At 43.9% G+C, this 23097-nt stretch overlaps 1 protein-coding gene across 1 annotated transcript in view; it reads left to right on the top strand.

The window, feature by feature from the left end:
- The first annotated feature begins 387 nt into the window (after nt 1-387).
- Nucleotides 388-23097, top strand: part of FSHR (follicle stimulating hormone receptor) — a 75970-nt gene continuing 53260 nt past the window's right edge. Inside the window, exon 1 of the mRNA XM_057372639.1 lies at nt 388-662. Within this exon, the coding sequence (XP_057228622.1) occupies nt 388-662 (275 nt within the window). The remainder of the gene's footprint in view (nt 663-23097) is intronic.

A 23097-nucleotide genomic window follows, 5' to 3' on the forward strand; every position in this document is an offset into this window, starting at 1 on the left:
AAATAACACCTTACTTTTGCCTAGGAGMAATGCAAAAGCAGGGGCTCTTGGATCCATGAATGGGAGCATAAATTCTGCCATGAATAGAGTGCTTCTGCTTCAGGGACAAAAGCGTCTGGGGTGCAGAATGTAAAATGCTTCGCTGTCCCTTGGTGTCAGCAAACAAGACATGCAAAGCAGTGTAGCTGAGAAGGAAGACCCTTTTCCCAGAGCATGAGCACAGCCCTGGTTAGTACAGCTGGGCCCCATGATTTCAACACCACTGGAAGCACAAAATAGTTGTGTAATGAAAAGTCAGCATTGCTGATCGCTATCCCTACTCCAAGCCCATCAGGAATCTGGGGTCACGCAGTGAAACTCGCCGGGAAGCCATCCCCTAAGAGCCACATGGTTTGTCCCGGCTCTTGGGGCGGATCCTCAGTGCCGGGACCTGTCCTGGGAGGTCTGTGCGCTGCTGGAGATAAAGGAGCCGGGCAGGGTGGGACAGCAGCGATGCCTGGAGCCCCGGGCTGGCTGCTGGTGCTGCTGGCGAGCTGCCTGTGCTGCCTGTGCTGCCCGGGCTGCGGGCACCGCGCCTGCCGCTGCCTGGGCCGGGTGTTCCTGTGCCAGGAGAGCCGGGGGCTGCAGCCGCCCCGGGACATCCCTCACAACGCCACCGAACTGTAAGTGTAAATGGGGAGCGCTGGGGAGGGCAAACCAAACCATGCTGGCTCTCCCAAGAGRGTGCCCCTTGGCAAGCCAGGGGTCAGGGTGGTGGGGACACACTGGGGACACTCCGTGCCAGCTGCTTGCGGAGCTCACCCTTTCCTCCAATGCTTAATCACACCTGGAAACTCCACTTCTCTGATCGTGCTCCTTTTCAGATCTCTGTTAAGGAAAAGGATCTTGCACGTTCTAATGCAATTGCAGACTAAATTTGAAACCAGCATCCTTGGTGCTGTGACAGTAATTAGAAGCGTGAGGTCTGAGCTTTCTCTACAGCTCGCTTTAGCGTTGTGGGAGCGCGCAGAGCAACTTATCTGCCCCAAACTACTCGATGATGAGTGTTTGTTTGTACTGCAGGAGCTTTCCAAAGGTTTGTGCTTGTTTGCCAAGAAGCGACTTAATGTTTTCCCTTTGAAACCACAAAGGCATTGCAGTGAGGACTCTGATAAACATTCGGAGAGGATCCTCCTCCACCAGAGGAGAAGCTGTGGCTGGAGAGAGTGAACAACGTGAAGATCCCGTACTGAGTTACGAGAGGGGAATGGTTTCTCTATCTTAAAGCTTCTCATTACTTTTTTTTCATAAAAGTAATACAAGCAATAGTGAGTGACAGCTGTTTTGTGTGTCAGTGGCACAGGCGAGTGAAGGAGCTTGCGCAATGGCAAGTGTGTAACTGCAAGTTGCATTTGTTTTCATTCCAGTGTTTTTAAATCAAATTATATCACCCTGTGCCAACACCCCCACATCYAGCTTTGTTACAGCCTAAAGCAAAACCAAAAGGAGTAGTCCKGGATAAGGCCTTGGTTAATAAGTTGAGTGGCAAGTTGGAAGGGAGGATACAAYGAAGAATTATATGGCACTAGTTAGAAAAATATACTCCTATAGCAATCTATTTTTTTACACACCACAGTATATCCACGGTTATGCCACAGTTTTCCTAGGGCAGCWCTTTGGTTTTGTTCAGAAGGAGGAGTTATGCTCACTGACTAAACAGACTGCAGTGAAAACTTAAGAGAAATGTCTGAATTAACCACAAAAGGTCAGTAAAAGTTTAAATCATTCTCRCAACTAGAGGAAAAACTAATCCATCTGTGATTTAGGTCACCTAAATCCTGAGTGAACTGTGCTCCAGGCGTATATGGCTAATTTTGTTTAATTTTGCTTTGATTGTTTCTTTAGATTACACAGTTAAGGTCTGCCTTCTAGGGATTAAGCAAAAGCATTTTTTAATTATTTCTGCAAAGAAGTAGAGTATCGCTGAAAAGCACCTGTTAGTAAAATGGGATTTGTTCTSTCCTCGTTAACTTCTGGAGACATTGTTGAGGTTGCTAATTTGTGGGTTCTTAGCAGGAGTATTGTTCTCTGAAACAGACAGAACACATTAGCCTGACTGAAAACAGCAAATAAATCCTTTCTTCTGCCAGTGCTGTACAAATACTGGAGTTAGAATCTCTCGACTCGACTCTCTTCTCACCTTTTCTCTCACAAAATAAACCAGCTTTTAGTTCCTCATGAAGTTMTTCAGGCCCCAATCCACCAGTATAGCCCTGGGACTGATTTCAGYACGTCTTAAAAATTTGAAAACTACCCAGAGTTGCTTTGAAAACACCAAACCTTGGCATTACTAAAGGCAGGTACGTTAGCTGAAGAGCTGTAAAATGACAGATAAACCTGAGATGTTTGCTTCAGGATCAGAGGGGAGCTCCAGGAAAGTGCTTTGGTCTGCATTCTCCACTGGGTGCCCAGTGGGGTGATTCGGGTGACTAAAGCAGGTTCCAGTGCTCCCCATGACACTGCAGGTGCACTCCGGCTAACAGGAAAAGCTTGCTTAATGTTTCCTCCAAAAGTCTCAGYGAGTGGAAAGGGGATTTTGATCAGTGTGGCGCTTGAGCACAGGGGGCCACGGAGTCTGGGAGCTCTGCACAGGACACAAGCAGAGATTTTTTTTGCTGAGTGCAGCCCCTGCAAGGCACTTTTTCCACTAAAGAGCTCATTCTGGGAGTGCTGGATGCAGTCTGGTTTCATTTAATATAAAGGAGAGRGGTTTCTTCAGTACACTTAGAGCTCTTCACCTCCCCTTACATGGTCATAACTTTCCCAAGTTGTCCTAGAGCCCTTCCCTCGTGCCTTTAAAACATTTAATAACATTCTGGTGAAAGCTTTAGAGTGAGAGCAGGAGCCTGGTAATTCTCAGGTGCTTCTCCCATTGCTGTTTCTGTTTCATTGCAGTTGTGTCTGAGGGTGGGACAGTGGCATGGGGCAGCCAGCTCTGACACCTGGTAGGAAAACTCAGGATAAAGACAAAACCAGGGCCCTCACTGACCAGCATCTCTGCCATTGCTGGCTTTCTTATTGTTATTTTTCAGTATTTGAGGGTTGTTTCTTTGTGGTGTTTACCCAAGAGGGAGAGCCACTCCACGAGCTCTGCAGTGGCACATGAGACAGGGGTTTGATCAGCATCTGCTYGAGCAGGGGTGCTGCAAAGGGAAGGCTGGTGGCCTCTCAGGCTGAGTGATTTTGTTGTGTGCTTACCTTGCAGGAGCAGAGCAGGGATCAGAATCCCTGGGCTTTCATCACTCTTCTTTCTGCCACATCTACTTTTTCACTCACTGGCCAAAATCTCATGAGAGGCGTAGCTACAGCTTGGTTTGTACGTTGCTTTTTGCAGATTTGCACACACTGCAGCAGGCACAATCTGATTGTTTGCAGGGGAGACTGTGGTTAATTAGCTGTTTTGTTCCATAATCTTTGCCTGCATAGAAGAATTTGTGGGTTTTTTTGTGGTTTTTGTTTGTTTGTTTGTTTGTTTTTGTGGGTTTTTTTGTTTTGTTTTGGGTTTTTTTTTGTAGATACCAAAATGCCAAAGAGCGGGCTCTTACTTACAAGCTTTGGAGTCAATCCATTAGAAACCAGAGGCCAAAAATTCAGGTGGGAAATGTGGGTTCACCTATGTCAAAGTGTTAACTGTTGATTTCCTCGGGGGCACAGGGGAAGAAGTGATGCAGTAAGAGCTGGAGGCTGCTTGCTCCTTGAAGATCTGCTCCAGTCTTAAAATCCAGCATTGAGTTTTATAATCCATCATCAATATTCACCAGGATTTCATTTATTCATTTGAGGTCTTGCTTTGAGGTAGTGATGCAGACAAAAATAACATTCTCAGAAGGGATCTTTCTKACCATTTAACAAATTACTTTAAGCAGTAACATTTAAATAGCACCGAGTAACAGGATGACAGGAAATGGCCTTAAGTTGTGCCAGGGGGAGTTTAGATTCAATATTAGGCAAAATTTCTGCCCTGAAAGGGGGTCATCATCATTGGAATAGGCTGACCAGGGAAATGGTGGAATCCCCATCCCTGTAGGTGTTGTGGATGTGGTGCCTGGGGACACTTTGGTGGTGACCATGGTGGTGCTGGCTTAGGGGTGGAACTCAATTATCTTGGAGTTCTTTTCCAGCCACAATGCCTCCATGATTCTGTGAGGCAGTTYAGCCATTGTCACAGCAGTTTAGAGGGATGTTATATGGAGTGTTTTCTCCCCAGCATCTGCAAGCTATAAACAGCAGGGTTTTTTACTTGCTCTCTGCATAGGTGTTTTTGTACAATTGCTCAGGGATATTTACTTTAGACTATCRAGTCAAGGCTGAGGAGATGTCTGAGCACTAAAACATCAGCTGCCTAGAAATAGCRAGTCCTGTGTTATGTGGGGAGTGTCAGATGCTCTTCCCAGCCACCGAAGCTGCAAATGATGTGAGTTGTAGCTGCAACAGTTACTGACAGGGCAATTAGGATTTTTTTTTTATTCTTTCACACTTAGAGTTGAGATTACACTGAAACYTGCAAACAGCTAGACGTCTTGCTTGGGTGTTTATAGTGAGGAACTGATCTTACCCTAAGAGAGGCAAGGTGTGGAGAGAATAAAGTAAACTAAGAAAATGGAGACCCGGGAAGCATTGAACTCCCTGTGTTGTGGTGGTTAATCATACAGTTAATCAATAAACCCACATATTTTCAGAATGCAATGAGGATGTTTTCACAGCAGAGCATATTGAGAACATATTCCATGCTGGCTGAGGCCTTTATAATTGTTTTAGTTTTTAATTCAAACCAGCTTTGCATCTGTTAGGGTTACATTCTTCTTTCCTGAATTTATGATCAGTTCCTACTTTGAAACAGAAAGCTACAGAGCTGCTGTTGCTGTCTGCAATCAGTGCAGTGGTCCAAGGCTTAGGCTGGGTTGTGTATTTAACATTTTAATTGGGAGGATAAAAAGAAATGGGCAGATCATAAGAGAGGAAGAAAAAGAAACCTAAGAAAATTACACAAAAGGATAATTAACTCTGCAAAACAGATCTTCAGCTGCTGTAAATAACCAAATATATCTATCTCTAGAGAAACACTCAGTTTGTGAAGCTTCAGGAGCTTTTGAGCACAAGGAATTATGCTGCACACAATGGGAGCTGCTTTGCAGTGCAGTGCTCTGTGGCTYACTCCTGATGCCATAAATGAACCCATGCACTTGGCTTTCCCCTGATTTACAGGGGCTGCAGCTTGATGTGGGTAAGAGAGGGGTGTGGCCAAGTCTGGAGATAGCTGTCTGTACAGACACACACATATATATCATGCATGTTTGGAATTAAAATGCATTCCCTTAAAATTTAATGACTTGCTAAATCACAGAGCTTGTTGTGGGGAAAGTGTGAGAGCCAAGACTGGATTTTGTTTCCTTGCAGCATTGGGGGGGTACCAGGCTGATGCCCTGCCCTGGGGTCAGCTACAGAGAGATTTCCTCAAAGTATAAATTACATTTTTTCCAGCAGTCTCTGTCACAAACACACAGAAACCAGCCTGTGCCACATCCCCACAATCTGATAGCAGGCAAAATGGGTTCGTGGGCTGGTGAGCTCCATGTCCTAAAATAAAACCTCTCTCTTAGACRTTTTAGATATGTTCTGGTTGAGTTCCTACAAAGAATCAAAACGTGCCTACTGAATGAGACAATAATAAATGTTTTCCTAAAGTGTTTGGAAGATTAAACCAGTCATTTGTAGGTGTTATATTTTCTTGTCTCTGATGTGGTGTCCTCATCTCGYGTGTCTCCCCATTCAAATCACAGATGGAGTTAAACCCTGGGAGGGATTGACAGTAATGTTATTCATGAGCTGCAAGCTGTAAATACCAAAGTCAGTGCTGAGGCACAGCAGGAAAGGAAAGCCCTAGCCAGATCTGCCATTAGGAGTTTTGAACTAAAATGTGGTAAAAATGGAGAAGCTGGTAAGCATAGGGCACATTGCAAAGTAGGATGGAGGTCTATCTTTCTCTTCTCCAACGAGAACATGAATCACTGAACAGATTTGAGGACTCCTGAACTCACTGGTGTTCTGCAGCATTTAATTTCCTTTGCTCTGGGCGGGATGTTAGGCTAAACACTCCAACAGTATGGATGGTTTCCTGGCTTCATTTACTCCCCTTTCGACAGTTTCTCACAACTCATCAGTTCTCACTCCGCACAAGTACAACACTGCGTTCCAGACTTTGTTGCCTTCTCGYGTCTGATATTACAATGTATTAACTCCATCTCTCATCCCATGCAGACACTTCGGCGCAGGGAATCCTGCTGAGCATCACTCAGAGATGACTGCTGCTAGCTGGGAAAGCAGAGCGCACTCGGAGCTCTRGGGAGCTGCTTTCACCAGTCTGAGTGACATTAAAGTGCTTATGTGGCTCTGTCYCAGCCTCAGTGAGCTGCCTTCCCATCCCTCACATGGGGAGCTCAGGGTGTTTATCCAGAGAGGGATGCAGGAAGGGGGATGTGTGTGTACACCAGTCCTGCTCTGACCCAGCGGGGGACAAGCTGCTGTACCTCAAGAGCTGCCAAATCAGGACAGTTCCTGTGCCATTCCCTTCGTTGTCCATGCAATTTTTCTTTCAGCTCCTCGCTCAGGTTTAGAAATGGCAGCTTGGGAATTTGAGTTAATTGTTTTCTGGATCAGACCCTTAGCAGATTCATATCAGCATTGCAGTCTTGAAGAATAAAGCTTATTATCCCCCTCAATATCCCAGGACACGCCACTTAAATAAGAAATAAAAATTTTAAAAAGCTGCTCAAATACTTGATAATCCCAGATACGTTTCTGAGATGATTTCTGGAGAAGAGATCCCCAGTGGGAGGCGTCTTTAAAAGCTGCAAATCACGGTCCTCTGGAAGAGTATCACACATTAAATGAGTCCCCTGATAAACCAGCGGGAGAAAGTCTGCTCTGCACCTCCAGGGTTCCCCTTGAAGATGCTGAGGGGGTCTCTTCAGGCTGACATTCCACTGGAAACACTGTTCATGTGAGAGTTTAACAAGGGGGAAAGAAGAGAGTGCGTGAGGAATGCCACAGAAACAGGAAAAGAGCTGCCCAGAGGAGAGATGCTAAGTAARGACATCATCCTGAAGGGAGATCTGTTCCATCTGCCAGCAGTTTGTGTGCAGGAGGGGGTCCTGCAGAGCCCAGCACAGTTATCTGCCAGAGAAAAATAAACAAACCTGTGAGGCACCCAGCTGAGGAACTAAGGAAATCCATGCAGAGTTCAACATGCCTCTCTTCTCTCCTGATGGCATTTTAGCTAKTTCTGCTTAACTTTCCCCAGTCCTTGTGCAGGCAAGTTAAGAGATAATTGGGGTATGTTCATAGTTAATTTAAATTGTCGTAGCCTCATTAACTTCAGGGGAAAGAACTCAGTTGATTTCCACTGTCTGGCAGTGGGGACCTCTCTCAGCCACGTGTTGTTCATTTTGGCAGCAGTTGATTGGGAATAAGTGTTTGTGTGTGTGTTTGTGTGTTCAGTAAACAAGATAGTTTGGGCACAAAAGACAGGTATTATTTTTCATAGCAGTCTATTAGTTTTACACAGTGAGGGGCAAGCACTGTGGTAGGAAAAGTCACTTTTCTTTGTCTAAGACCTTGACCTTTTCAGGCAAAACCTGTAAATTATTTCACATGCTTTSCCTGTAGTTTGATTGGGCTGCTCTTATTAGCAGTAAAATTTAAGTCATTAAAATGAAGCTTTTTTTCAAATTATAGGTCAGAGTCAAGCRTGGATGTCATGCAGGAGTATAGAAATTATTTCTTCTAATTGTCTCGCACACACTTTAATAAGGAGCCCAATTTCTGCCTTTTACTCAGGTATAATTTCTTTGATCTTGAGGGTCTAGGGTTATGAAAGCTTGTGATTTGTTTACTTTTGCTCAGTGTTTTCCTCCAACTATCCTTAAGTCTTTCAGGAGCTCAGCCTGGAAGGTGTGGATGCTTTGGATGTTTCTTATCTCCCATTACCTTATCAAGCCACCTAGAAGGATTTGCTCCTGGGTAGCTGGAGGAGAATTTACAGACTGTTATTCCATGCASAGGGAGATATGTGTCTGAGTGAAAGAAAAACAGCCTCCAACCCAGCCCAGYTGAACGAATCCTTGTTTTTCATAAGTGTCTTGAGCTTACTGAGCCTCCCTCCTTGCCTGGGCTGACTCAATAATGCTGGATCCTTAAATGTAACACACTCAGAGCTTGCTATAGACAGGACACCCTCCATTTTCAGCATATACCCACTGGGTGAGCTGCAGRCTGAAGCTTTCAGCTCTGCCCCTCTCTTATCTTCTCAAGAATGCTATTACTAGTCAGCATTTTAACCTATTTGCCTGGAAATTCTGTTTTGTGAGTGTCTATGGAGCATGATTCTGAGAATAGTCCTGTTGACATAAAGTTTCCCCATATCCACATACACAAGGATGTACATTCTGATATGAATCCTTGTCCAAACACAGCCAGTTAATTGGAATTAATTTGTAAATATTTATTAGCCAGGAATCTGTGAATCTTCAGTGGTTTTCCAAAAACACTGTGTGCACAAACATGCACCGGGGAAAACTTCCAAKTTTTCAGTGTTTGATTCATCTTCTATTTGACAGTGGAGCAAGAAGGGAATATACTTTCAAATGAAGATCAGAAGTTTGGAATTTTCTAAATTTTAAATATTAGCATGCAATAAAGACCTGGATGGACAGTGTGAAGACTGGAAAAGAAAGTGATACTTGTTTTCTCAGGAGAGTTTCTGGTGTCTTGTATTTACATTTGAAACATAAAATTTTGGGATACCATGGGATACTTATAAAGACATCTTCCCTGTCCCTTTTTCCCCAAACCAGGAGCATGGGATGGGAGGAAGTGATACGTAGTTATTTGAGGCTGGTTTTCTTCACTGAAGAGGACTGTCACATAGTCAGGCTAAGAATGATGATGGTTTTCTTTGCTCACCTTTGAAAACCTTTGGTTTCATATTCTGTGCCATGTCTTGTGCCTAGAAACGATCCYTGGTGTAACTCCTGCCTTCCCTTGGCATTGAGAGGTCTGGATTTCAGTGCTTACCTTCAGGGTCAGCTTTGAGTTCTTTCCTCACCGGCACCATCACATGGTTTAAATAATTTAGGGTGTTGTCTTTAGTAGCCCAAGAGGCATTTTTGAGGGCCAGACCCTTTGTAAAAGGGAGTCCCATTTGGTGGGAAACATTCGTGCCTGTGAGAGCCACAGACACTCACTGAGACAGGAAAGCTTTCTCTGCCTCTGTGCTGCTTTCTCTGCCATCTCCTGTCTCTCCACAGCTTTAAAAACAAGGAGCAAGGATCAGCCAAATCCATTTTTTCCTTCTTGATAGCTACTGGGAAGCAATCAATTCTGAAGAGTCTTTCCTTGGAGTCCAGTCTGCCAGTAAGGATATTTTCAGACACACATAAATTTCTGACCAAGCAAGGTACAAGYAGAGGGGCTATAAACCCCTCCCTGTGATGGAAAGACAGCAGGTTGATGCTTAAAAAACCTGTCTTGCCCCCAGAGTTTCCTTTGGCCAACAGAGCTACTATGGAATTTTCTGCCTTTCACTTTTGGCAAGTGAAGAGTCATAAAAGAAGTACAGGCTGTGTCAGAAAATGACAGCAAACCAAGAAATGCCTTGGCAGAGCAGCCTTCTCTGGGTGGAATTGCTGGTTTGGGGAAATACTCGCTGCATCCGAATCCCACGAGCCGTAATTTCCTATCTGCAGTATATTGTTGCCATGGCAGACACAGCCCAGATCTCATTCTGCAGTCCTTTGAAATCAGCATTAGTGGCCCCTGTGAGGGAATACCCTACAAGAAAATCTGGGGTCTGATTCTGCAGGCATTTCTACACATCCTGATTGCCTGCCCGAGCAGCTCCCCAGTGGGACAACTCACGGGTGCAGAGCTGCCCGTCTGCACACATTTGCAGATTCAGGGCTTTGTGCTATTGCAGCAGACAGGAAGCCAGGTGGGGAAAAATAAAAGGGGTGTGGAAAGTGCAATTGAAATAGATTTTAAAAAAAAGTTTGTTTTATTTTATTATGGGAGATTTTAATTGTTTTAATGGGCCGCATGGAATTGGTAAGGCTGTTTTAGGGCTCACAAAGTTTTCTATAAACATTAGCAGATTTCACAACATTYCTGGTAAGTATGTAAATGTAATTTTATCCATTACAGTAACAGCAAAGCTGCAGGTTGCAAGAGACAAGCAATATCCCGAGAGTACAGGTTTTAAAGCAGTGGCTTAGCCCCACCTTATTTACCAGACTGGACTCTTATGGCAATGCATTTTTTCTTCCAAATAGCAAACAAAAAAAATTTGCCTCTTGCATATTTGTATTTCTTTCTAATAACTATTTCTCAACAGCGAAAGTTGTAATTCTACTATTTTTTAATGTCAAGTGAGGCATAAAATTGCCGGGTTTTTGCCTCAATTGCATTTTTATTGACATGGTACATCTGCATCGTCATCTTTTCCACTTTCTTTATTTCTGTGCTTTTCTTGTTTCAGTTTCTGTCACTATATTAGAAGAGAAGCATTTCACAGCAGTGTTACAGTCAGTAATTTAAAGACAGCTGAGGTGGAGATTTTTCTGAGTGTTTCAATTATGGCTAACTGTTGGCTCTGTTATGGTCAGTAGGGCTGCCTATGGAGCACTAATTGGAAGGTTTTYACCCTTTTATGAGTTTAATTGCTCTCTTCATATTTCTCCTTAGCTAACGACCTTCACAAATACTTGAGTGTTGCATGTATGGAATTTTTCAATATATATTTACAGTATTCATAGACAATATTGCTTTGACTTYATTTCTCTTCATGTTATTGCTGTGCTATGTCACTGTGGCTGAGCACAGAAATCACCTTGGTTTTTGAGCASTTCACCCTAGAAATTGGAGCATGTCCATCCAGAGCTTTACAGAGTGCTGTCCAGGCTGGACATGCAGCCATGAAGTTCCCACTGAGCAATGCTTGGATGCCCTGATTCCCTGGCCTGGTGGGGACAGTTCTGTGGCCCCAGGGCTGTGACCAGCACCAGCTCAGGCTTTGYTGRTTTGTTTGTGTGTCTGGAAGAGGCRCTCCGGCGGCGCTGGGAATCAGGAGACTGGGTCTTTGTTCAAGGCTTTGAGAGAATTTCCTTTTTTGGGTGTCRGGCTGCCAGGAGCCGGCCTTGGCTSCAGGTGTGGATTCATCTCTGGAGYGTCCTCCAGGCCGAGCACACRGTGGTGRTTATCAGCTCCAGCAGGCAGTGAGGCAAGGGGCACCTCGGCTGCTCCTGCTTGCGTCTGCTTGGAGTTTTCTGCATTCCTCGGAACGCTCCTTAACCTCTGATCTGGTGGGGTGGCACTCTGCTGTTTTTATTAGCCAGTCTTGACAGCTAGGGTACATCTTTACACTGTCCATTGTGTGAAGGAGTTTACAGATTTCTGTAAAACACTCCATGCTGGTGTTCTTTCACATCCTGTTATGAACAGCTTTGGGCTGCAGCCTGCATTGCACTGCAACACTCCGGGTTTCATCGGTCTGAACTCAGGTGATTCAGGTTGGTGCTCAGTACTTGGAGCCCAAAAGCTCCAGACACCTTAAGCTTCAATAAGATGCTCCCTGCTTGTCTAAAAATGGTCCAAAGAAGGAAAAAGGTGCACCCAGACTACTTGGAGGCCTAAATCTCACCTTCAACATCACATATAGCATCAGTGTAGGAGTTTCCATGCCTTTGAGTTCTTCCCTCTGGAAAGTCTTTTTCCCACCTCAGTATCTGTATTTCAGCAGCTGCCTAATAGAAGCTGCTGCCCATGCTTTCTCTACCAGGCTGCCTGAGAGCCTGCTCCCAAGCTGTGCTGAGCTGGCATGGCCACCTGAATGGTCTTTGCCCTTGCTGATCTTATTGAAGAAGCAGAGATGGAAAATACTCTCCAGAAAGAAAGCGGTGTCAAACCAATCACTAATCATTCGCTGCTATCTTGGTGCTGAAAAAGCAATACTCACTGAGAGGCTACTTATCCAGATAGGGGATAATCAGCTAAAACATCTGTGTGCCTTGGCAGATTACCCTTGAGTGAACAAGATAGGAAAATCAAAAAGCATACACAAAGGCAGAAAATATTTTGGTTGTGGCTTTCTGTATTTTCAGTGCATGCTACATAGGATGAGGAAGAGGCTGAGATTCTCGATTTCTTTTTGCCTCTTCAACATTAAGACAATCTTTCCTCAGGACAACCCTGAGCTGGTAGACAGTGGGGAGAGAAAACAGACCCCCTGTAGTCCAGGAGGAAGTAATTAGTGATGTGCTGAGCTGCTTAGAAAATCACAAATCTATGGGACCAGATGGGATTCCCCAAAGGCACTGAGGGAGGGCTCACTGTCCATCATTTGCCATCAGTCCTGGTTAACCAGGGAAGTCCCAGACAGCTGGAGCTTGGATGGTGTGACCCCCATCCACAAGAAGGGCCAGGAGGAGGATCCAGGGAGCTGCAGCCCTCAGTGCCAGGGAAGGTTATGGAACAGATTGCCTGGAGTGTGAGAACATGCAGGATAACTACGGGATCAGCCCAGTCAGCAGGGCTTTAGGACAGGGCAAGTCCTGCTGACCAGCCTGATCTTTTATGACCAGGTGGCCTGCCTAGTGGATGAGGGAAAGCCTGTGGATTTAATCTACCTTTAATATTGTCTCCCACAGCATTCTTCTGCAAAAGCTGCAGCTCATGGCTTGGTCAGGTGCACTCGTGGCTGGGTCAAGAGCTGGCTGAATGGCTGGACCCAGGGAGTGGCAGTGAATGGTGTCACATCCAGCACGTGTCTGGTCACTGTGGTGTCCACCAGGGCTCAGTTTTGGGGCCRGTCCTGTTCAWTCTTTATGGATGATCTGCATGAGGGGATSRAGGGCACCCTGGATCACAGGTGACACCAAGCTGGGGGCAGTGTTGATCGGCTGGAGGGCAGGAGGCTGTGCAGAGGGGTCTGGRCAGGCTCCAGAGAAGGGAATGGAGCTGGGGAAGGGTCTGGAGAGGGAGTCCAAAAGGAGCAGAGAATATCCTTTTAAACACTGTAGCCTTATAAACAAAGCTCTGGAAAAGAAACATCCTTTACAAYTGTCAAACTCAGAGCAAGTGTTCATTTTCTCATTGCCAAAAGCCTTCCTTAATCTGAGAAAGTGAGAGAGAGAATGGCTGCTATAATACCTGCTCTTTGAACAATCTATTTGCAAGAATAGATATGGATGTCACATTAAATTAAAAAAAAAATAAAAGGTTGGCTACTGAGGTGAAATAATCAAAAGGGCTGAAATAACAAGCACTGAATCTAACCCAGCAGGTCAAGGGGTAGAAATCAGCGGCACATTTTCTTGATAAAGTAATCAGACCCAAAATTCATGCATTCTCACATTTTTTTGCAAGGCCAACTTGTCTTTGAAACTCAAAAGACTTTTTACCATGTAAAACAGAGCAAAAAGACAGGAGATTCTGCAAGGAAGCTGCAATTAGAATAAAGTATCGATACAGGCCTTTGAAATAAATCTGAGGGAAAATGTATCCGTTCCGGAAGGGTAAGTGTGAAACGTTGCAGGGACATTTCAGGTTCGGTGGTTGATGCTGACTGTCACTTTTGCTTGCCCTTAAGCTAAGCCAAACATGGTTAACCAAGCCTCCTGCAGCAAATTCTATCAGCTAGATAAGCTGTGCAGTACTTAATGTATGGCACGCCGGCTGATTGTGGATGTCGCCAGAGAAGAATGTGAGGCCAACTCATTTTTTTGTTACAAACTCTGATTGGGACAATTCCATCTCAGCACGAAGAGATTATCGCTGCACCACTGATTGGTTACCCTCTGTTCCCATTATTGAGCCTGCTGCATGCAATGAAAAGTCTGCCCAACACATATTGAAAAATCAGTGGAAGAAGAATTATTGATTTCTGTYAGATTGTGCCTTAATTCTGGGCCCAGTGTTTTACTGCATTGCTTCAGCACTTGGCCACCAGCACTGAAGTGTCAGCTGACAGGAGCCAAGGGGTCGTGGCAATRTTTTTCTCACATTTTTCTCATGAATGGATGTTTACAGTAAAATGAAAGCATTAGGAAATGCCAAGCCCTAATATAATTCATACCCCTTGAATTACCTTCTGTCTCAGCAAGTTAGCATTGTTTTTAATTTTGCAGACATCCTCAGATTGGCAAGGTGTGCTGTTTCATCCCTGCTGGAAATGCTAGTTTGGGTTGTTTGGTTTTTTTTTAATTTTAATATGAAGCATCAAGGAGGTGGAAGGAGAGCAGGGCTTTCAAGCACCCTGACATCCAGTACTGTATCTTATGCTTCCCTAACTCTCCCTTCAAGGTGAGCAGTCAAGATAAGCCAATGATCTGCAGCCCATCTGATTTGTTTTTCCATCATTTTCTTAAGTTGTCTTACGTGCARTGATCATTACAGTGTAAGTGACACTGCTGGGAAAATCAATTCTCCCTCACTGAATAGAAAATAAATTACACTACGCTTGAATCATAATTGGTGTTTTGTTTATTTTGTTGGACCTGAAGTTAACCACTGAGTGCTTTGCCCAGGACAGTTCTGTGTCTTCTGGCAGAGGCACTGCTTGCTATAAAACGTTAAGGAATCTACTTCCAATCGAAATGTAATAAATAATGCTTATGGATCTGCACTGAATTTTCTGTCAGATGTTCAATATTATGTCCTTGAAGACTGTAAAGTCTCTGAATATTTATWAGCAAGATGGAAGTGTAAACCACGCTCATCACTGGAGCATGTGAATGACTTTCAGAGGCACACTTGGTGTATATTTTGTTATTACAAGATTACTGTTCCTCTTCTGTCTATCTATAATTCAACCTCAACAATGAAAAAGACTGCACAAAACCCACATAATTGATGCCAGCTTTTAACCCTGAGGATGAATGGAAGTTAGCAGAGGTTATCAGCACCTTGCATTGTTCTCACACCTCTAGGGRTCCCATGGTGCATCATAGACCTCTTCAGTTTTACTGTGTTTGATAAAATAAATTCAGGAYTGGTAGTTTGTACTTGGCCTAATTTTTTAAAAAAAATATTTATTGGTGGGGAAAAAAAGAAGGGGCTGGGGGGTGTTGAGGGTCTTTGGTTCTTCAGAGCTGGTGCTGGTGTTTGGGATTAAACCCCTGTGGTGAAAGGGGAGCTCCTCAGGGASCAGGCCTCTCTTTAGTCAGACAGTGCAGCTGCCCTGAAGCAAAGTCCCTTTGGGAAAAAGGAATCCAACAAATCAAACACAAAGCATAAAGGGTGCAATGAGGTGCCTGTGTGCACCTGTCCCCTCCGCTGCCAAAAACCTCACTCAAGTGAATGGCACCTCCCTTGTTCCCTCCAGTGGATAATCCTTGGCTGACCACTGGGGTTAGAGAGAACTTCTGAGTGTTCTCCAACACCCTTTCCTAACCTACTCTGTGGAAAGAGACTTTTACATTGATCTGACCAAGMATGTCTTCACCTGAGCATTAAATCCCATATATAATGCWGGCTACTTCATGCTTGTTTATCTAYTTAGTTCTATCCTCCCTGTAAATTCCTGAATTTATCTTCAGGGGGAAAAACATGATTTTTTTGGGTTTTATTTATTATTTTTGGAGGATTTTTTTTCCTTCTGGGGAATTGGAAAGGGAGTCTGTGTTTGTGTTTGGATAACCAGGAGTATTTCCAGTATCCAGCTCTGTGTACAGCTGTTCTGGGAGAGATACTGAAAAGCTGCAAGTGGATTCTTTAGCCATCTTATCACATTCAGACAAGAGAAGACACCCCTTGGCTTATAATGATAAGCTACAGCGTTGATCGATTTGATCTGTGCTTTTGTTCTTCTTCATAATTTGAGCTATTGATTCTATTTATTAAAACTAATTTAAAAAACACCAGCCCTGAGTGCTCTGCAGTTCCAGATCAGGCTGCTCCAGGCAGTCTGATCTGAAGCTAATCCATTCACTGCTGATTTATTTTCACTCTGTTTTCAAGCTGAGTTCTGTTCTGTGTTTCAGTTTTTTTGTCCTCTGTTTCTCTCTGAGGAAAAAAAGGCATTTTGTTTCACACCTCCAGTGCAAGCAGGGGGGTTTAGATTCCTTTTTCTAATATATGAGRTGGACTGAGAAAAGTTTACCTGATTCTTTTTCATGCAGGTTTTGTTCTGATGGTGGCCCACTGTGTATTGTTCTCCATTGTCTTGAATCAAAGCACTGCCTTTATGCTAGACAAAAAAAAAAAAGTGTTTGCTTAAATGAACTCATCTTGCCATCTTGGAGTTAATGGGACTCACCATGTTCCTGAATTAAGGGCCAGCAAWGGAAATCTTTTCTCTGTGCTTTCTAGGAAGCACAGGTTTGTCTAAGGGTTGGTTCATAGACCTCTAAAAATAAATGCCTTTATTCAAATTTAGATAAATCAAATGAAGCCCTTATTGTAAGAGATTAAAAGTGGAGCCTTAAGGAGATCAACTTTTCAGTACCAAGCTGGCATTAAGTTTTTGGGCAAAGATCAGCATTTAGTGACTTAGTGGTATTTTGTTTACTGTCAGTGCATTTTGTTAGTGATGCAATTGGGCCTTCTTGCCCTCACTTTAACACAATTATTTAACTTCAAAATTCTTTGGCTGGCTAAAAGCTCTCTGTGTGTCCTCATGCAGGGATTTGTCTAGTGCGCCTTTCAGTGCTGGCTGCTGTAATGTAYTCTTTCTACAGCAAAAAAACTCAAAGTCAGCTCCTAATTTATCCTGAGGTCTGCTTGGTCATCCTCACGGTCTAAAGCCTGCAATCTCTTTTGCAGTATGTCAGAAATATCAGCTGGAATCAATCAGGCAAAGCATAAGCCYTGATATTGTCATGAAGGAAACAGGCACAAGGTAATATAGAGTAATATCCTCTGAAGCCGTGGTCGGGTTTGGAAAGCATGGTGCTTTACTTCAGAATCAATATGGGCACAGAAGGATGGAGCCAGTGTTGCTGAATRTTTCTCTGTAGGTTAGAAATGCCTTGTGCAGTGCATTGGGAAGAAATCTTTGTTTTGACTGSAGAGCCACAGGTAGATTATTGATGGGATGCTTGCTACAACCAGCATTTAAGCAAGACCACAGTTGTTCAGACATTGTGAGAAAGAAAATCCCCACAACTTGTTTACAATGTGATCTTGCCCCAAACCTTGGCAGAGATGTTTTATAGCCTGGAAAGGATCTTCTGCAAGGGGTCAGCAGCTCAAATTTGCCCCTTCAGCTTCAGCTAATGCCATGCTATTCCCAGTGTCCACAATTCCCTTCCTCGCCCCCAGGGCTCCAGGCAGGGTTACAGCCCTGCAAAGGCAGATTATGGGAACTTTTTCTTCTGCAGGAAGAAAAAAGGAGAGCCTTTGCCTGCTCTCTTCCTGCAATGTGAGCTGTGGCTGTCAGGGAATCGAGTGCCCTGTGCACAGTAGGGATTCTCTGGAGCTGCTTAGGGCAGCTTAGGAACTGGGCCAGAGTTTGAGATGSGTTAACACTCTACTCCTCCAGCCACCAAGTAATTCCAGCCCAAGGGTTGTCTGGAATTTGTGTTGAAGCATCAGATCTTGCCCACTCTCTCCAGGGTTTTTCTGGGCCTCTAGCATCTCTTAAAGCTTTCCATGCTGAAAAGTTAAAATCAAATCACTTATTCCTCTTACCAAAGCTATATTATATCTTTGATTAACATTAATGCCCTCCTCTTTAACTTTCCCAATCCTCAAATCCTCWTTTTGAGATGGAGGGCATCAGAACTGCACCCTCTGTTTATACTGCAGAGAAGGGAGAGGAAAATTTTAGAAGAAGAGTGCAGCAAACAAGTGACACAAAACCCTTAAGCGTTTAGGGCATTGTGAGCATCAATTTGCCTTATTGCCCATCTCCCAAAGGGAGTCTGGGAGAAGAGTAAGGAACAGCTTGGGACTTTGCAGTGGCAGTTCAGTTTGTCTGATTTTACAGAGATTATCAAAATGGATGGGMAATATCTAGGAAAAGAACTTGTGGTGAGCTGAAACATTCTTTTAATATCTTTATTATTAAATAATGCTGAAGTGTTCTTGTCACATTTATTTTTGGTAGTGTCTTCTGGAGCCAGTTCTGCACAATGAAATAGGTGCTGGAAACACTAAATCGTATCAGCAAGTGCCACATCTACGTGCCTTATTTAACCCAGTTTTATGCAAGGAGATGGCTCTCACAGTCATTTAGAGAGCTGGTGACACAGTCAGCTCCAGAAAGATGATTTGGTGGGGGGGTCAGAAGTCTCATTCTTCTCTGAGATTAGCTGTTGCAAAGAGTATATTTTCCCAGGCATAGCTGCTCAGCTCTTTCTTAGAGGTCTTCCATAATCTGCAGCTGTGCCATGAGCAGGTCAAGTTTCTCCCGTCTCTCTTTCATTCTTCTGACTCCCTTTTTAGCAGGACCATGTATGTTTATTATTTTTAAGTGCTCCACAGAGGGTTCATGTTTGAGAAGCGCKCTGAAGGTGAAAGCACGAAGCACATCTTTATTCTGAACACAACCCAGCACTTCAGTCGCCACTGTGGTCAAGGTGGCCTCTTTCTGAAACAATAATAYTCACTTTCAAATGCAATAAAGATCCATGCTTGACAGCAGTGCAGGCTGTGTCCTGTGTATTACTGAGAAGAGACCTGTCAGCCTGAAAGAAAATAGCACAGTGAGTATTTTCAAGAATAGTGGTTCACTGGTTGCCGTGCTATATTTAGTCAGGAACATCATTTTAATATGTGAAAATAAATCCATGGCTAAAGGAAGGTAGATAGATAAATTCAGCTTTTTACAGTGGCAAGGTAATTCTTGCCACTGCAAAAAAATAATAGGGAAATGTAATTATTTATTTGTTTTTGTACAAGGAGAAGTAAGGCAAATTCGTTGCTTTTTCATTCCCTATCAAATTGGGTATGTGTATGGGGAGGAGACCTCAATAACAGAGAAAAACTGTGAGGGAGARGAGATCCTCTCAGGAGAGTGCAGGACAATATTGGAARAGYCCAGGCACCTGCAGCTGATAYCYCTGCGATTGTTTCCATCAACAATCTCCAAGAGATGAGCTGAGAAAAGTTTTGAGATGGGAGCTCTGTGACTGGGAAGAGAAGCAGTGGTGTGGGATGTGTGGTGAGCAATGGCAGCAAACAGGAGCATTTACGGGACTTGAACAAAAATGTGCAAAATGCATTGAAGTGTGAGAACTCGGAGCTCTTTACAATTACAGAATTGTTGCTCACATAAATCTCAAGGGGATTTCCCTTTCTAGTGATTCGGGAGTGACCAAAGCTGGGGATTGTTCCCCTTTGTCACTTTTAGCGTTATTTTAAAGCACGCCTATTTAAATGTATGCTCCAGTATGTAAACAGAGGTCAATTTTCCACTTTCCACGGTGGGGAGAAGCAGGAGSATGTGGCACAGACAGTCCCAGGACATTTCTGTGTTTCAGGACAGTTGTGTTAGCACAGRTCTGGCTGGTGCCCTGGGAACAGCAGAGAAGGTGAGTTTCCCTCTCCACTCCCTCCTTCCAGAGATGCCGTTTTCCCAAGAATTCCCGTTAAATTAGTTGTGTTTGACACTGCTCTTTGGAAATACAGCACCTATTAGTAGCAGAGAGAATATTGCCTTTTGCAAAGCTTACATTYAGGTACAGAGGAAACAGGAGTGCAGTCGAGTCCCTAAATGTTGTTTCTTAAACAGTTTCTGACTGATCGGGTGTATCTCCTATCTCATTACAATTTCAAACAAGCCTTTGCATGTATCCAGATTAATCCAAATATTTGATGGGGACTCTGTWACTTATTAGACAGCGTGCTAATTAGGGAATGTAACAGTGAGTGTCTTTCTTTTTATTTCACTGATATTCTGGGATATTTCAGCTGTGTCCCTGTGCTATCAGGGTCTGCTTTTTGAAATGAATCTGTAATTACATGAATAGTCATTATTAGAAAAATATTCTGCTTGGCTTTGGTTTTCTCTTAGGATAATGCCGTATCTCTCTGAAAAGATGAGGCAGCAGCACAGGTATAGYGCCTCGGAAGATATGGATGAGAAAGATAAAAAGCAGCTTCTAATGAATTTAGCTGGTTTTAATGAATTTATCAAGATAAAGTGACAGAGTAAGTTACATGARGTTTTGATACACAGTGATTCTTCAGCAAGAAGTTTTGCAGCAAAGCTTCCTTTTTCTCTTTTACCTTTCCTAAGGCATCCAACCCAGAGCTTAAGGGATTTTGTCCCTGGAGGATGTGTCTCAGTCAATAAAAATAGCATCATATGTGGCAGACCTGCCAACACACAAAGTCCCAAAGCCTTAGAGGTAGAAACACTACACACAAAGAGCACTTGTCACCTTTCTGGTCCGACCTCAGACGATGAAAAAACCACTGTTCTCTCCCTGCTGTGAAGTAAGATCTTTTTTTGACACATTCTTGGGACAGGAAGAGCCTGAGTGACTGGCTGTCTGTGAGTACGATGGCTATTCTTGCACTGAATCAAAGGAGGGGAAGAAAGTTCTCAAGACAATACCTAAAAAGCCTCCCATCTGGTGGGACTGTGRGCGTTTTCCAGAACCTTATTTGCCTTGACAAGTTGCCCATGGGAAAGAACACAGAGTAAAGGATTCTTTTTGCAAGAACAAAACACYCAGTACTTGTACAATGCTCCTTTTGTCAGAAAAAATATGCAGAGATATTAATATAAATAGATGTAACACCAGGAGTGTGCTCAGAGTGAACGAATTCTTGGTGGCTCCTCAGCACAAAGATGGTTGCAGATATCAAGGTCAYGTTTCAGGGAAGTTGTGCATTTATCACATGCTGTACATTTCTCACAGGCCCCTCTGAGTAGGCTGTGAGSAGCGAGGATGTGCTCTTCTGAAAGCAGCAGAGTGTCTCACAGGACAATCAATACTAATAAAAGTATAGCTATTTGTAAAAATAAAGCAATCGCTATTTCCCGGCTCTCTGTAACCAAGACGGGATAACTTCATTCACTTGTGTTATTTGTCTTGCACAGAACACTTTTCACAGCATGCCTTTGACATTAATAGGAGCAATTTCAGCTGTGCTTTCAAGCTCACTGCTGGCCTTTTGCGTGGGTAACTCATTCCAAGCAGTTAAACCCTTCCCAGATGAACATGATAACTGTGATTCTGCTCAGGGGCCTAAAGAGGACCTGTTTGTTGCAATTTGTGCTCGGCAGCAAACCCTTTTTCTCTGGGTGTGCATGCTCTATGGGAACCCAAAGCTCCAGCATTGCCTTGCCAGGGCTCTGGGTAAGCCCAAAAAGGGAGGAGATCCTTCCTGCCATGACAGCCTTGCTTTGTCTGCTTCACCTGATGTCACTTGTGTTTGTGACGCTGCTGCTTGCACCTAAATCTTCAACAAAATTGTTTGTCAGGGACTTCACAAAATGAATTAACACACACAGGCAGCTGGTGTGAATAATCACAGCTCTGTGCCTCTCCAGCTTTGCCTCAGTGTAAACCAGCCCAACCTAAATACACTGRAATAACTATAGTAAGTGTAGACTATTAAACATCTCAGAACGAGTAAAAGTCTCGCTGTTGCATTTCTTTTCCAGATTGGGAATTTCGCCACCTTCCCTTTTTTTTCTTTCCCTCCATATCCAGATTCCTCCCACCCTATTCCAACAGAGCTATTTAAAAGCATCTTGGAGCTTTATTTAAACTGTGTGCACGTGTGATCTCAGCAGGAAGCTATCTGCTGTGTCCTGGGGGATGCGGCACAGCTAYTGAGGACAGGGTGCACCTTGTCCAGAAATGAAACGCTATCAGTGCTGAGACTAAACATGCCATGCCTTTGGAAAACTAACTCAGGGAGGAGGCACAGTGAGCTTCACAAGCCTGTTGCTTGACCGCTTTTACAGTCTTTTAAATGCTTGGATTGTTGTTGGTTTGGTTTTGGTTTTTTTCTCACAGCAGTTTTCTGTCCTCSCTTATCTCTCCTTATCAACTGTTGGCTGCCTTGGGGTACTGAGTGCAATTAATTAGCTGACCTAAGCAAAGTCCTCAGGGGAAAAACAAATCCCACAGCGAATTTGCTGTGTGCCTGTGGAGCAGCATCACAGGAAACAGGCTTGTTGTTACCACGTTATGGTGTTGTGGGCACTGTGAGAGTGAAATGCCAACAGGACATCGGGGCTGCGATCTGAAATGCTTCCCTGCAGCTTTTTGTGGCTGGGGGGGCGTTGTTACACGGGGCAAGTGTTAACTAAATTTAGAATAGGAATGCAATCAGTGCTATTAATTATCCTTTTAATCTAATTCAAAAAAGAAAAGGAAATTGATTTCTAAGGGAGRCCACTGATCAAGATTAAGAAGTGATTTTTCATCAGCTGCTGSACTTGCTGGCTTTTAGATTCAGACCTGGAAAGCAGATGGGCATCACTAATAACTTTATCAGCACAGTTCTAATTGTATTTACTTGGTCTGTACAATACTTCCTTTAATAGCTCACAAATGAAAATATTTTCTTTCTCACAGATGCCCTTTCCTTCACTCCCAGACTGAAGAGATTCACAAATAGCATTCCTGAAGGGAGGACATGTTCCCTCTCAGATTAACCCTATATTTCTCAGTCAGACAGAAGAATGGTTTTCCTTTGYCTTGCTGAGCAGGATGATGTTTCATGGTGTGGAATCTCCCCCTGCCCTGCGTGTCCCCCAGCCTGTAGCCCACCCCCAGACCCCAAACTCTTCATGGCAGGRGGCACAGGGAGAAAGAGGTGGCCTCAGTACGGTACTTGGGTCAAATCTAAACCACAGCACCCTAGGAGCTGCCATGAAGAAAATTAACTCTCTCCCAGTCACACCCAGTGCAGCCATCTCTGGTTTCTGTCTTCTTCATGAAATGTGTATTGCCTAGATTTTCCTGGGAATACTCACCTTTCCCAGCCTTCATTATCCCACAAAAGGAACGAACCAGCTGCACGGTCCAGATAACTTCTTTCCCAAGCATTTGACAGGGATGAGCAGCTGACTTAAGCACATTAGGTGGATGCAGCGATCAGATG

Source organism: Malurus melanocephalus, unplaced genomic scaffold (assembly GCF_030028575.1).
Source record: "Malurus melanocephalus ecotype Western Australia unplaced genomic scaffold, MMel_1.1 scaffold_175, whole genome shotgun sequence".
Lineage (NCBI taxonomy): Eukaryota > Metazoa > Chordata > Aves > Passeriformes > Maluridae > Malurus > Malurus melanocephalus.